The following is a 12,725-nucleotide window of genomic DNA, read 5'->3' on the forward strand; positions in this document are numbered from 1 at the left end:
TAAAAATCCAGATAGGAAGTTTCTGGGAACCCAGAGAGCCATGCCTTCCATCATGTCCTCTGGATCCTCTTGTTGAAGAAACTCCCAACTTGGCAGGTGATAAAAGTGGCCCTAAGAAGCTGCCAGGAATAGGAGAGAAGCCTAGATTCATGTCAACTAACCAGAAACTTTCTAAAAATGAGTCCTTCCATTAGACAAAAAAATGCATTAATATAACTCAACTCAAAGCCACTGTGTTATACAGTATAAAACCTATGAATAGCCACGTAATTTTCAGTTACCCCCAAAGACAAATACTCTAGATGTGCCTTAGATTTATCAGAATAAAACTAAAATTCTCTAGCCCAGTCTGCAACAAAGTAATCAGTATGAGTGGTTTATATTTGCTGGAAGATCTATAAACTTATAGTCAGATCCTAACTTTGTTTTTGCCTAGATTCATGATACCAACTTATAATGCATACAGAATTTTAAAATTCATGTTTGGAAACATCTAAATATTTGAAAAGATGAATAATTCCTACTGTTAATTTTTAAAATTCGATCATAGGTCTGTATCACAGAAAGAAAATAGCCTTTCTCCATGTACAATTCACTAAAAGATGCACACAAATGGTAATAAACAAGGAAAAATGTTTCTTAAGAAAATGTTCAATTTATATTATTTTTGCATATAAAATTAGTAAAGATGTTTTATAATGTATATTGTTGGCAATGATATAATGAAGGATATGGATAAGGATATTACTTACGATGATGAAAAATTGGAAATAACAGAGTAGTAGTTTAATTATAGAAATCCATTATAATACATACTACTGAACCATTAAACTATCTCAAAGGATATTTAGTGGCACTGGGAATTCCTGAAATAATGAAATTAGAATTCACAGAAAATATGCTATTTACAATATGGTCTAAATTTATAAAAATTATACAATCTATACACTCTATACATTGAAATCAATAGTAAGTTGTATCTTATAATGGACATGTAGAAGATGTTACTACATTTTGTTCCTATTTTACAACATTTTTACCATATGTAATATTTTTATAATAAAATGCTATGTCAAAAATGAATTTTCAGGCTTAAGTGTGAAATAGAAAATCACCTTTAGTCAGTTTCCATGTATTTCCATGTATTTGAATTTGTCTGGGTGTCTCTACAGTCTTACTCATCAATGTGCACCTGCCTTTTCAACTGCCACTGATATACTCTTCTTGATAAAAAACTGAATATAAGTCTCTGTATTCAAAGAAATTTTAAAGTCAGTGTGTACAAAACAAAACTTTATTCTAGCATAACATGTCCTGAAATCTATTTCTCGTCTAATTTTCATCATGGTAAATGTAACCATCAGCAGTTCATCAGTAAAATCTGTTCAAGCTAGTCTGAAATACCTCTAAAGTACTTCCCAAATTCCTTCAGTTCTTTCTACCTTCAGTACCAACTGCCTTATTCAATTTACTATCCTTGCTTCCTAAGTTCTACTGTTTCACTTTGGCCTATATTACTGTACACCTAATATCTATTTCATATCAATCCTTGTATTCATATAAATTAAATATAAAAATATAAATGTATTTGTGGGCTACACCCAGCTGTGCTTAGGTTTATAAACTCCAGGTTCTGTGCTGTGGGGTCACTTCTGGTGGAGCTTGGGGATCATATGTGGTGCCAGGAATCAAACCAAGGTGGGCTGTGTGCATGGCAAGTACCTTCTATCTCTCAGGCCCTTTATTTTTATATAAATAAAGCATGTCACTTTCATGCTTAAGATTCTTAAAATGCTTCTCATTCTGGCTAGGAGAAAAACTAAACTGCCACAGTAAGAAACACTACTGACCACCACAACTAAATCAGTGCTTCCATGAATATTTTTCTTGAGGGAGGGGTTGCTTCTAAGGGTATTCAAGAGTCCTAGGGGCCACTCTTGGTGGTACCCAGCCAACGGGGTTGGCATTTCAATCAAAGGCCCTGAGGAGATGTCGTGGTGTTGGGGACCATCAGGGCTACCCCAACAGTGCTGAGGGCCTCCAGGGTTATAGCTGGCAGAGCTTACTGTGCCACATGAATCTAAAGAACCCCTATCCTATATCTTCTGAAACACTTTTTTTTAAATTTAAAGCTCTTCAGGTGTTTACTCAGAATTCAGAATATTTCCCTTCAAAAACCAGCTCCTGTTTATCTTCTTTTCTGTTTTTACTTTTGAGCCACACCCAGGAGTGCTCAGGATTTATTCCTGGCTCTGTACTCAGGGATCACTCCTGGAGAGTTCAGGGGCACCATAAGGGATGCCAGTGATAGAACCCAAGTTGGCCGCATGCAAGACAAGCATCCTACCTGTTGTACTATGGCTCTGGATCCTCCTCTTTATCTTTCATCTACTCTTGAACCTTTTTTTCTGCCTCCCTTCCCTTAGGGTCAAACTTAACTCCATTCCACATAAGCATCAAGCTCTTGCCTACCCCCAGGAGTTGTATACCACAAGCAACTAAGTCACTGTTGAGAACATTTTCTGAGCAACATCAGGCACTGCTATAGAACCACACATCAAATCAATACATCAAACCCTTTTCTTCTGAATTTATGTTCTAAGAGGAGAAGATAAATAATATACAAAAGAATGCATTTATCAATAAGTATGGGTGGTTGTTGTGTTCAAGTGTGGCAGGTGTAGAGTGAAGGGCAGAAGTGCTATTTTAAATAGGGAAGGCCTTAGAGAACACACAGTCAACAAATACCTGGATGAAGTAAGTAAGGGAGTGATCTCTGATTATACCTATCAGGGCTGGAGAGGTGAGATCAAACTTAGTACATTTACTGAGCCGAGGAAATCAGAACTGCAAATAACTGGACAAAACTTGCTCTGATGTTCCAAGGTCAGTGGCAGAAGGCCAGTGGCTGGAGAACTGTGTCACAGTAGGTGAGTTGGGGAAGTGATGGTCAGTGGGGAATTGACTAAAGTGTTCATAAATATACATCTCTCTTAGTTAACTATCATAACTCCATGCATGAACTATCATACATTTATAGGTCACAAATTTATTTGAACTTCCCATAAAATACTTTGGGTAGAAAAAAATATATTTCTATACATACTGAGTTTTGAAGACAATGATATCACTGGGTCAACCATAAATGATTTTCTGCACAAAAAGCCTTAAAGGAGTACTTTTACAAATGTCTCAAAAGCAGGATAGATAAAAATATATGTATTGTATACACTAAATACATAAATAGGAAAAGCAGTTACCTATATAGAAAGTGGCAGGAGACAAGGCAATCTTAATATAGAAAAGGTATTTAAAATGACAGCTGTCTCACTCTAGAGCACAGCAGCATTACAAAGAGCACACTCACCTGTCATCTCTGATGTGGTAGAAAAATCCATAGCCATTGTGTACCATGGGGACCACCAATCCCTGCACTCTTAAATAACCAATAAGACTTGTTGAAAGAACAAAGTTTCCACCTCCACCACTGTGTGACATAAAGAAAGGACATTTAAGGATATATAACTAAGGAGTCTTTAACATTCAATGGGGGTGTCTAAGACCTGATTGGTGAAGTTATGACACACTTTATTATGTTACCTTTTGGAGAAAAGTGGGTCTGTATAGAGTTCTGGAACTGGGATCCCCTCCTCCTTTGCTGTAAGCAATAAACCTAAAAGATGACGGTCAAACCCTGCAAATTAAGCCCAACATCTGAAGTTAGAGAACGATTTTCAATATAGATAAATGTTTCATGCCAGAACAATTATAGCATAGTACCTTTTCCAGTTGAACAATCTTTCATCATTTTATTATGTTTTGCAAAAGCTGTTAACATCATTTGTTGCCGCTCAAGAAGCTGTGAGAAAAATCAAGGGAAATTTCAATAACAAGGTGTACAGAAAGCAAACAAAATATCTGAGTCCAACATAATTTGGGTTTACATGATTTGGGAAAGGAAAAAGGATTACTAAGAAGACCTTTGGATAAATATTCTATATCTCTTTCTTAGTTCTTCTGCTGTCTTTCTTTCATATATGTTGTTTATCTTGTTTTCCCTTAACAGGAAAACAGGGTTATTAATAATGGAAACTGACCACTAACAGTGAACAAAAGCAAGTAGTGTTTCAAAATTTAAAGCACAGTTGTATTAAGTCTGCAATTCTAATACACAAGGGCAGTAGATACAAGGGCCAGGAGGATTACCCCATAGCTGGAAGACTGCTTCACGAGCAAAGGGGAGAAGGCAGATGGAATAGAGAAGAGATTAAATAATGAAAAGAAAATGATGGCTGGAGGAACCAGTTGGGATGGGAGATGCATGCTGAAAGTAGACAGTGGAACAACATGATGACCTCTCAGTGTCGGTGTTGCAAGCCATAATGCCCAAAAGTAGAAAGAGAGTATGGGGAAAATAGTCTGCCATGAAGGCAGGGGGAGGGTGGAAAAGGGGGGTATACCCATGATATTGGTGGTGGGAATGTGCACTGGTGGAGGGATGGGTGTTTGATCATTGTGAGATTGTAACCCAAACATGAAAGCTTGTAACTATTTCACAGTGATTCAATAAAGTTTTAAAAATAGTATGCAATTCTATAAAACTGAATATACGTATGAAATAATATGTCATATATTAACTATATAATTTAGATAGGTATATTTAAATTACAGAAGCTAATGAAATATCAAAATAGTACTGGAAAAGAACTATCCCATTGCTTCTCCCCCAAAGTACAAAACATATACATCTGTTCTGGTTCTACAATATGATTAACAACAATCTGATTTCAAAAAAGTTCAACCTTGCCCAAATTAAAAATACACTGGTGAAGGCATGGGTGCCGGAACATTGTATGACTAAATAATACTTTTCTTAGAAAATAATACAAATGGACTGGGAGGAGAAGGAGAGGAGGGGAGGAAAATGGGAGGAGGAGGTGGTGGAGGAGGAAGGGGAGCTTCCTTTTGGCATATTCTCTACCCTGAAGAATCATCAGCATCTCCCCCTGCAACATGTTCTCTTGGCGCCTTCCCTCTGGGGAAGCTCCTCTTCTCTCTTCCACTTGTATCTCTCTCTCTTTCTCCTTCCCCATCATTTATCTCTAAGTAAGTTTCTTTAAAAGAAATCATTTTACCTTCCTTTCCAGCAGGTCCAACTTTAGGGGGGAGAAACTCCAAACAATAATAGTGAGTTTTGTTGAAATATTGAATGTAATCAAAGTAAAGTGAAATTTATCAGTTACACAGGTGGGGGACTGGGGAGGTGAGGGGGTGGGGGGAGGTTTACTGTGATTCTTGGTGGTGGAATATGTGCACTGGTGAACGGATGGGTGTTTGAGCATTGTATAACTGAGACTTAAACCTGAAAACTTTGTAACTTTCCACATGATGATTCAATAAAAGAATAAATTAAAAAAAAAAAAAGAAAAAAATACTGAAAAAAAAAGAGAGCTTCCTTTTAAAAGTAATTGACAATGATCGAGTACCCATCCCTCATTGGCAATTACTTTTAAAAGGAAGATCTCTGAAAAGCACGAAAGTCTGTAAGGCTGTAACTGTATCTCACGGTGATTCACTAATTAAAAAATAAATAAATAAATAAATAAAAATTTAAAAAAATTAAAATAAAAGAATAAAAGTAATTGATAGCTTTTTCTATTTTTAACAAAATTTTCTATCCTTATTTAAAAGAAAAAGAAATCGACAGAGTCTGCATCTTATTAGTATTATTCCCAAGGTAGGTTGGTAGAAATGACATGCTGCAGAAAACCAAGATATTTTTGTTGTTGTACTGTTTTTTATGCCACACCCAGCAGTGCTAAGGGTTTACTCCTGACTCTGTGCTCAGCAGTCAGTCCTGGCAGGCTCAAAACTATACGGGGTGCCAGGGATTGAACCTAGGTCAGCTGTGTCGAAGGCAAATGCCATGCCTATTGTACTATCTCTCCAGCTCAAACCAAGATACTTTCCAAGAAAATAATAGAAATGAGTTATTACTTATGTCTTCTCTGTTTCTTATTCTTTTTCAACTGTATGTGTTACTGGCTAATGGACAAGTAATTTGAAAACTTTAAGGAAAAAGATATGTGAAGTATTCTTCTAATCCAGAGGAACTGAAGCAAAGAAGTTATTTGAGGGTCAGTTTCCTTTAGCACAATCAAATTCTGTGAATTGTTTTCTTTTCCAATACTCACGCTGGTGGAAGGATCATGCATAGACTCGCACCATTTGACTGCTTCCATTGTGCATGATCTCACAGTCTCTGTGCGACCGTGATAAAAATATCTCGTCATAGCTGTTTCATAGCAGCAACCAGGACTGGGGAGAAAAAAGGAGCATGTGAAAGAGGGAGTTTGCCTTGTAGAGCTGTCAGAGACCAAGTTTTATAATATGTACAGACTTGAAGCTTTCATTACCAAGAGGCAACATGTCAATTGCTAGGAGCAAAACAAGACTCTGATACACACACCTGCTAGAATGGAGGCTTTTCCTAGGCCTGGATGCCACCAGGTCATATATTTGGGAGTCTGGAACAGGTTGCCTCTGCTCCTGCTCTTAAACCTAGGGTAGAATCCCTCACTTGGAGTAAGGGCGGGACTTCCTGACCTTCACAGCAAAAAGTGATGGGATGTTAGTTCTGAAAATAACTCACAAAGAAAGCTCTCCCCCTGCTCTCTGGCATTCTCATTTTTTTTTTTGCTATAATTTTCTTTTATGAATCATCGTGAGATACAGTTACAGACATACAAACTTTAGTGATTATGTTTCAGTCATACAATGATAAAATACCCATCCCTCCACCAGTGCCCATTCTCCACCTCCAAAGTTCCCAGTATCCCTCCCACCACCCTCACCCCATCTCTCCCCCTCCACCCCGCCTCTGTGGCAGGGCATTCCCTTTTGCTCTCTCCTTTTGGGTCTTATGGTTTGCAATAAAGGTACTAAGTGGCCATCAAGTTCAGTCCATAGTCTATTTTCAGCACACATCTCCCATCCTGAGCGAGCCCTCCAAGCATCCTTTACTTGGTGGTCCCTTCTCTATCTTAGCTGCCATCTTATCTCTTATCTTACATCTTATCTATCTTAACAATCTTATCCATCTTATCTTATCTGACATCCTGTCTATCTTAACTATCTTACTCATCTTATCTGACATCTTATCTAACTTATTCATCTTATCTGGCATCTTCTCTAGCTTAGCTTAGTTTTTCCCCCCAGCATGTCCTCACTCTTTTTTTTTTTTTTGCTTTTTTTGGGTCACACCCAGCAATGCTCAGGGGTTACTCCTGAGTAATGCACTCATGAATTACTCCCTGCCGTGCTTGGGGGACCATATGGGATGCTGGGGATCGAACCCGGGTCGGCCACGTGCAAGGCAAACACCCTACTGGCTGTGCTATCACTCTGGCCCCGCATGTCCTCACTCTTAAGGAAAGCCAGTGGTCATGCAGGGAAGTAACATTTTTTAGAGAGACCCAGATGGGAAGAAACAACAGGGAATTTCTTGATAACAGCTGAGGAATCACAGAACCCTGCTAATAAGTACAAGCTGGGAAGGGAACCCCCTAGCAGGAAAGCCCTCAGACAGGAACACACCCCACGCTGATCCCTACAAGTTGCAGTTTCGATCTCATATTTTCAGTAGATCAAGCCATAGTCCCCTGTGCGCAAGGCGAGTTCCTCTGACCCCTGTACTCTGGCCCTTAAGATCCCATTTCTGACAAAAGGTGTCTGATGACAAAAGCTTATTGTTTTAAACCACTCAGGTCTTGGGGCAAATTTTGTTACACATCAATAGAAAACCACAGACTCCTGGAACTTTAGTTCTGTTGTATAGAACATGAACGACTGTAGACTTGAGTGAAGTAATATTTATAAAGTTCCTCACAGTAAAGTCTTTTCCCTGGCTTGGAAAAGATGTAGCAATGTAAAGTACAAAGGTCTCTTAATTTCCTGGTGGCTGGAATTCAGAGTCAAAGAAATCAAGTTGAGCGAGTGTGCAAGCCTGAACAAGGGTACTGAGAGCTCTCAGGGACACTGAGCCTCTTCTGTCAGCGCTGCTCTGAACAGTCTCATTAAGTTGGAACAAGAGCCTTTCAAAGTGGAACGGCAAAGGGAAAATGATGCTTTAAAGCATGAAGAATACCTTAAAAATTGAAAAGAAAGCAATTAAAATGAATGACAAATAATACTACCCCGAAATGTCTAATAAAAAAATAAATCTTAGAAATCATCATCAATAATTAAAAGAAAATGGGTGAAAAAATCAGTGATGAAACTTTGCAATAAATGTTCTCTGACAACTGAAAACTCACTTTCAATCTGAACAGGATCAAAGAGACAACCAGCATTGCCGGGGCTGAGTGACAGTACAGTGAGCAGGGCACTTGCCTTGCACACACCGACCAGGGTCTGATCCTCAGCACCCTGTATGATTCCCCAAGCCTGCCAGGAGCGAGTCCTGAGTGCAGAGTCAGGAGTGAGTACTGCACATTTTCGGGTAGCACTGCCGTCCCGTTGTTCATTGATTTGCTTGAGCAGGCACCAGTAACGTCTCCATTGTGAGACGTGTTGTTACTGTTTTTGGCATATCAAATATGCCACGGGTAGCTTGCCAGGCTCTGTCGTGCAGGTGGGATACCCTCGGTAGCTTGCCAGGCTCTCCGAGAGGGATGGAGGAATCGAACCTCGGTCGGCCGTGTGCAAGGCAAACACCCTACCCACTGTGCTCAAAAATGAAACAACAACAACAACAGCAAAATCAATTTTAAAAATTCTTATTTTTAAGTTTTATCTAACCACCAGTTTATAAGAAATGTGGGAGGGGCTGGAGATATAGTACAGGGGTTAAGGTTCTTTCCTCACATGCATCCAATTGTAGATTCCCTAAAACTACTAAGTGTGCCTTCCCTCCACCCCAAAGAATGTCGGGGACAGAATAACATGCTTAATAAGATTTTTTTCCAACTTAAAAGGCAAATGCACAGAATAATTATCAAACTATATTATCAGGTAATGAGATAGGAAGATGTAATATGGGATAACATCAAAACAATGAGGCAGGGGCTGGAGAGATAGTACAAGGGTTAAGCTATTTGCTGTGCATCTCGCCAATTCTGATTCAAATGAGCAGTACATTTGGTTCCCCAGCTCTGATGAGAGTCACCTGAGTGCAGAGCCAGGAACAGCCTCTGAGAACAACTAGACTTGGCCCAGCCTCTCCCCAGCCCCCACCTTCCAAAAACAGAGGGAGGTACAGAGACTTACAGAAGAAGGATGTTTATACTAATAAAACTATCTCCATGGTATGTAAAATGAACCCAATTTATGCTTTAATATGTTGATTGTAATCTCAAAAACAAAAGAAGCTGATAAGCAATATAAGTAAAAAGAACAGAATTAAAATAATATACTATATATTATAGTATACTATATATACAGTATATTTAATTTTAATATATATACACACACACATATATCTTGTTTTGCTTGGGGGCTACACCTGGGAGAGCTCAGGGTGTACTCCTGGCTCTGTGCTCAGGAATCACTCTGACGCTCAGGTGACCATATGGGAATTGAACCTGGGTCAGTCACATGCAAGGCACCTATACACTTCTTATCTCTTTGGCCCTAAATATATGACTTTTATTTATTTATTTATTTTCATTCGTTTTTCTTAGTCACACCTACTGGTGCTCAGGGCTTACTCTTGGCTCTGCAGTCAGAGATTACTTCCGGCAGAGCCTGTGGGGAATCATAGGCAGTCCTGGGGATCAAAGCTGGGTTGGCCATGTGTAAGGCAAGCACCCCACCCGCAGTACTATCGCCCCAGTCCCAAGACAGAATATACTTTTAAATCAAAGAAGTTATGAGGCAACATGAATAAAATGTATACGTTATCAGAAACCATAATTTAAAAGTTATGCTCACTAAACCACAGAGCCCTAAAAAACAAAGCAGGGCCGGGGTGAAAGCTGTGGTTAAGGTGCTTGCCCTGCATGTGGCTGACACAGATTCAATCCCCAGCACTAAGTATGGTCCCCTGAGCCTTGAGCACAGAGCCTGGAATAAGCCCTGAATATTTCCAGGTGTGGACCCCAAACAAAACAAAATTATCTTTGAAGCAAATATTGACAAATTAGCTAAACAATAATAATAGACTCCGATTTCCAAGTTTTAATAATGGATAGTGTAGGATAACATTGGTTTGTCCTTTCTGCCTTGCCACAGGGAGCTTAGGTTTATTGGGTTACTCCCATCACAGTGCTCCTGAGGCACTCCCATTCCTCTGTTTATGTGTAACCTCTTTCTCTGTGCTCTGTTTCCCCAACTGGTCAATCACCTTTGTCTCCTAATCAGGCTCTGTTAACTTGTAAATATTGCTTTTCTCTTCTCTTTAAGTCCTTTGCATACTTAATTCAGAGCAATGTCCTTTTTGTATGAACACAGGAAGGCAGTTAATGCTATTCTTTTGTAACTTGGGAGTTAACTGACTCAATGATATTCACTCCTGGGCATCTGGTTTCTTGACTTAAGCCTCAGTTGCCCTTACTTCCTAGCACATAAAAGGAGGGTCCTGACAAGGGACTAGATGGAACCAGGGCAAGCTGTGAGCTACCCTAGTATTGAAATGGGCCAACCAAGTACCCTAATACTTAACTATAAGTTAAGAGCATGGTCATGGACAAATTCTGTCATGATCCAAAGAGTAACAACTGGATTAGGACCCTTAGGGTTAGGAAAGACTAATCTGGCCTGAGCACTGCAGTCTGAGATCTAGAGCGAGATATCCCCAGGAGAGCCGCCATATAAGCTTAATGTATGTCTTATTGTGTCCATACAAAATAACTAATATTAAGAAGTAGAATTAAGATGTTAATTAAATTACTGGACTAAGGAAAGGAGAAAAACCCCTAAGTGGCATTTTGCCCTTAAGCTGATCCCCTGGCTGAAGGCAGTCAGGAAGGGCTTTCGTGTGTTAATTGTGCTACCAGACCAGGGTGTGGTTGGTACACCCAAAGCTGGGAGCTGGGAGGGAGGAGAGAGAGACTGAGGCTGGGATGACAAGGGAGACAGGAGGAGAGGGGAATGAAGGGCTTAATGAGATTGAAACAGGTGTGCAGGGAGAATGGAATAAAGGGCAACTGATCACCAACCAGCCTGACTCTCATTTCCTCCTTCATCCACCCATGGCATCAGACATCCCGACTTCGGAAGTGGCCAGAGACCACCGAACACAGGTGGTGAGAGAGAGCCGCAGGATTCCTAGTCACCTGGTGATTATACAGTGATTGTATACATAGAAAACTAATTTAAAACATATAACTCATAAGAGCGAAATAAAAATTCTTCGATTGCACCTAGAACATCATCCAAGATAGGAACTAAAGACATGGTTTTATAGGGTTTAAGGCACATACACTGCACCTGGCCAATGCCGGTCCTATCCTCAGTGTAGCATGGTTCCCCAGCATCATAGCTGAAGTGCTGCAGGTCCCAAGCACTGATGAGGTGACCCAGATAATCCCCGGCACTGTAGGGCCTAGCAGCACTGATACTCAGGCTCACACATTGAACTGCCAGTTCCGTTAGTGGGAGGGGGTTTATGGGACTCCTGGTCCCTTACCCCACAAAAAGTAAAATATTATCCAGGATACACAAAGCAAGTCAATAAATTAAAATTACATATGGTATCATCTCCAATGATAATAGAATGAAGCTAGGAACCAATAATAAGAAAACTGGAAAACAAACATGCATAAATTATACTTTTTACTGATACATTTTCTTTTCTTTAATTGGCTTTTTGGGGTCACACCTGGTGATGCTCAGGGGTTACTACTGGCTCTGCACTCAGGAATTACTCCTGGCAGTGCTCAGGAGACCATATGGGATGCCAGGAATCAAACCTGGGTCGGCAGTATGCAAAGCAAACACCCTACATGCTGTACCATTGCTCCAACCCCTGGTATACTATTAAAAAAACAATTGTTAAGGTAAAAGTCCCAAAGGAATAATGAAGTACTTTGAAATAAATGAAAATGAAAATACAAAATACCAAAATCTTTTTTTTTTTTTTTTTTGCTTTTTGGGTCACACCCGGCGATGCACAGGGGTTACTCCTGGCTCATGCACTCAGGAATTACTCCTGGCGGTGCTCAGGGGACCATATGGGATGCTGGGAATCGAACCCGGGTCGGCCGTGTGCAAGGCAAACGCCCTACCCGCTGTGCTATTGCTCCAGCCCCCAAAATACCAAAATCTTATAGAATAAAGCAAGAGCAATGCTCAGACAGTAATTCACTGGTATAAATGTCTACATTTAAAAGGAGCTAAAAAACAATAACTGTACACTTTAACTTAAAAAAGAGAAAACTAAACCCAATACTAGCAGAGAAAATAATTTCGAGTAAAGATAAGCAAAATGTATAATAGAAAAAATTTATATAAAAAATTGATTATTTGACAGACCCATTACTACATGAAGAACAAAAAGATTTCAACTACTAAAATTAGCTATGAATGGATGTTGTTGCTAACACTGCAGATAGAAGTGTATAAGAAGCAAAATCTCTCGACAACTGTATAACCAATAAATCGTATAACCTAGATAAAATGAGCATATTCTGAGTAACACAAAGGATAAAACTGACTCAGGAAAAAATAAAAATTTCAGACTGGACTTCACAATAAGAAGATTAATAACCAAACCTTCTAACCCCAAA

At 39.5% G+C, this 12,725-nt stretch overlaps 1 protein-coding gene across 4 annotated transcripts in view; it reads right to left on the bottom strand.

The window, feature by feature from the left end:
• Window positions 1-12,725, bottom strand: part of CROT (carnitine O-octanoyltransferase) — a 41,826-nt gene that overhangs the window by 3,300 nt on the left and 25,801 nt on the right. For all 4 annotated transcript variants that reach the window (XM_055134953.1, XM_055134944.1, XM_055134938.1 and 1 more), the window contains exons 13-16: window positions 6,195-6,318; window positions 3,781-3,859; window positions 3,601-3,694; window positions 3,368-3,487 (exon numbers count right to left, since the gene is read on the bottom strand). In XM_055134953.1, coding sequence (XP_054990928.1) covers window positions 3,368-3,487; window positions 3,601-3,694; window positions 3,781-3,859; window positions 6,195-6,318 — 417 coding nt within the window. The remainder of the gene's footprint in view (window positions 1-3,367; window positions 3,488-3,600; window positions 3,695-3,780; window positions 3,860-6,194; window positions 6,319-12,725) is intronic.

Source organism: Sorex araneus, chromosome 1 (genome assembly GCF_027595985.1).
Source record: "Sorex araneus isolate mSorAra2 chromosome 1, mSorAra2.pri, whole genome shotgun sequence".
Classification (NCBI taxonomy): Eukaryota; Metazoa; Chordata; class Mammalia; order Eulipotyphla; family Soricidae; genus Sorex; species Sorex araneus.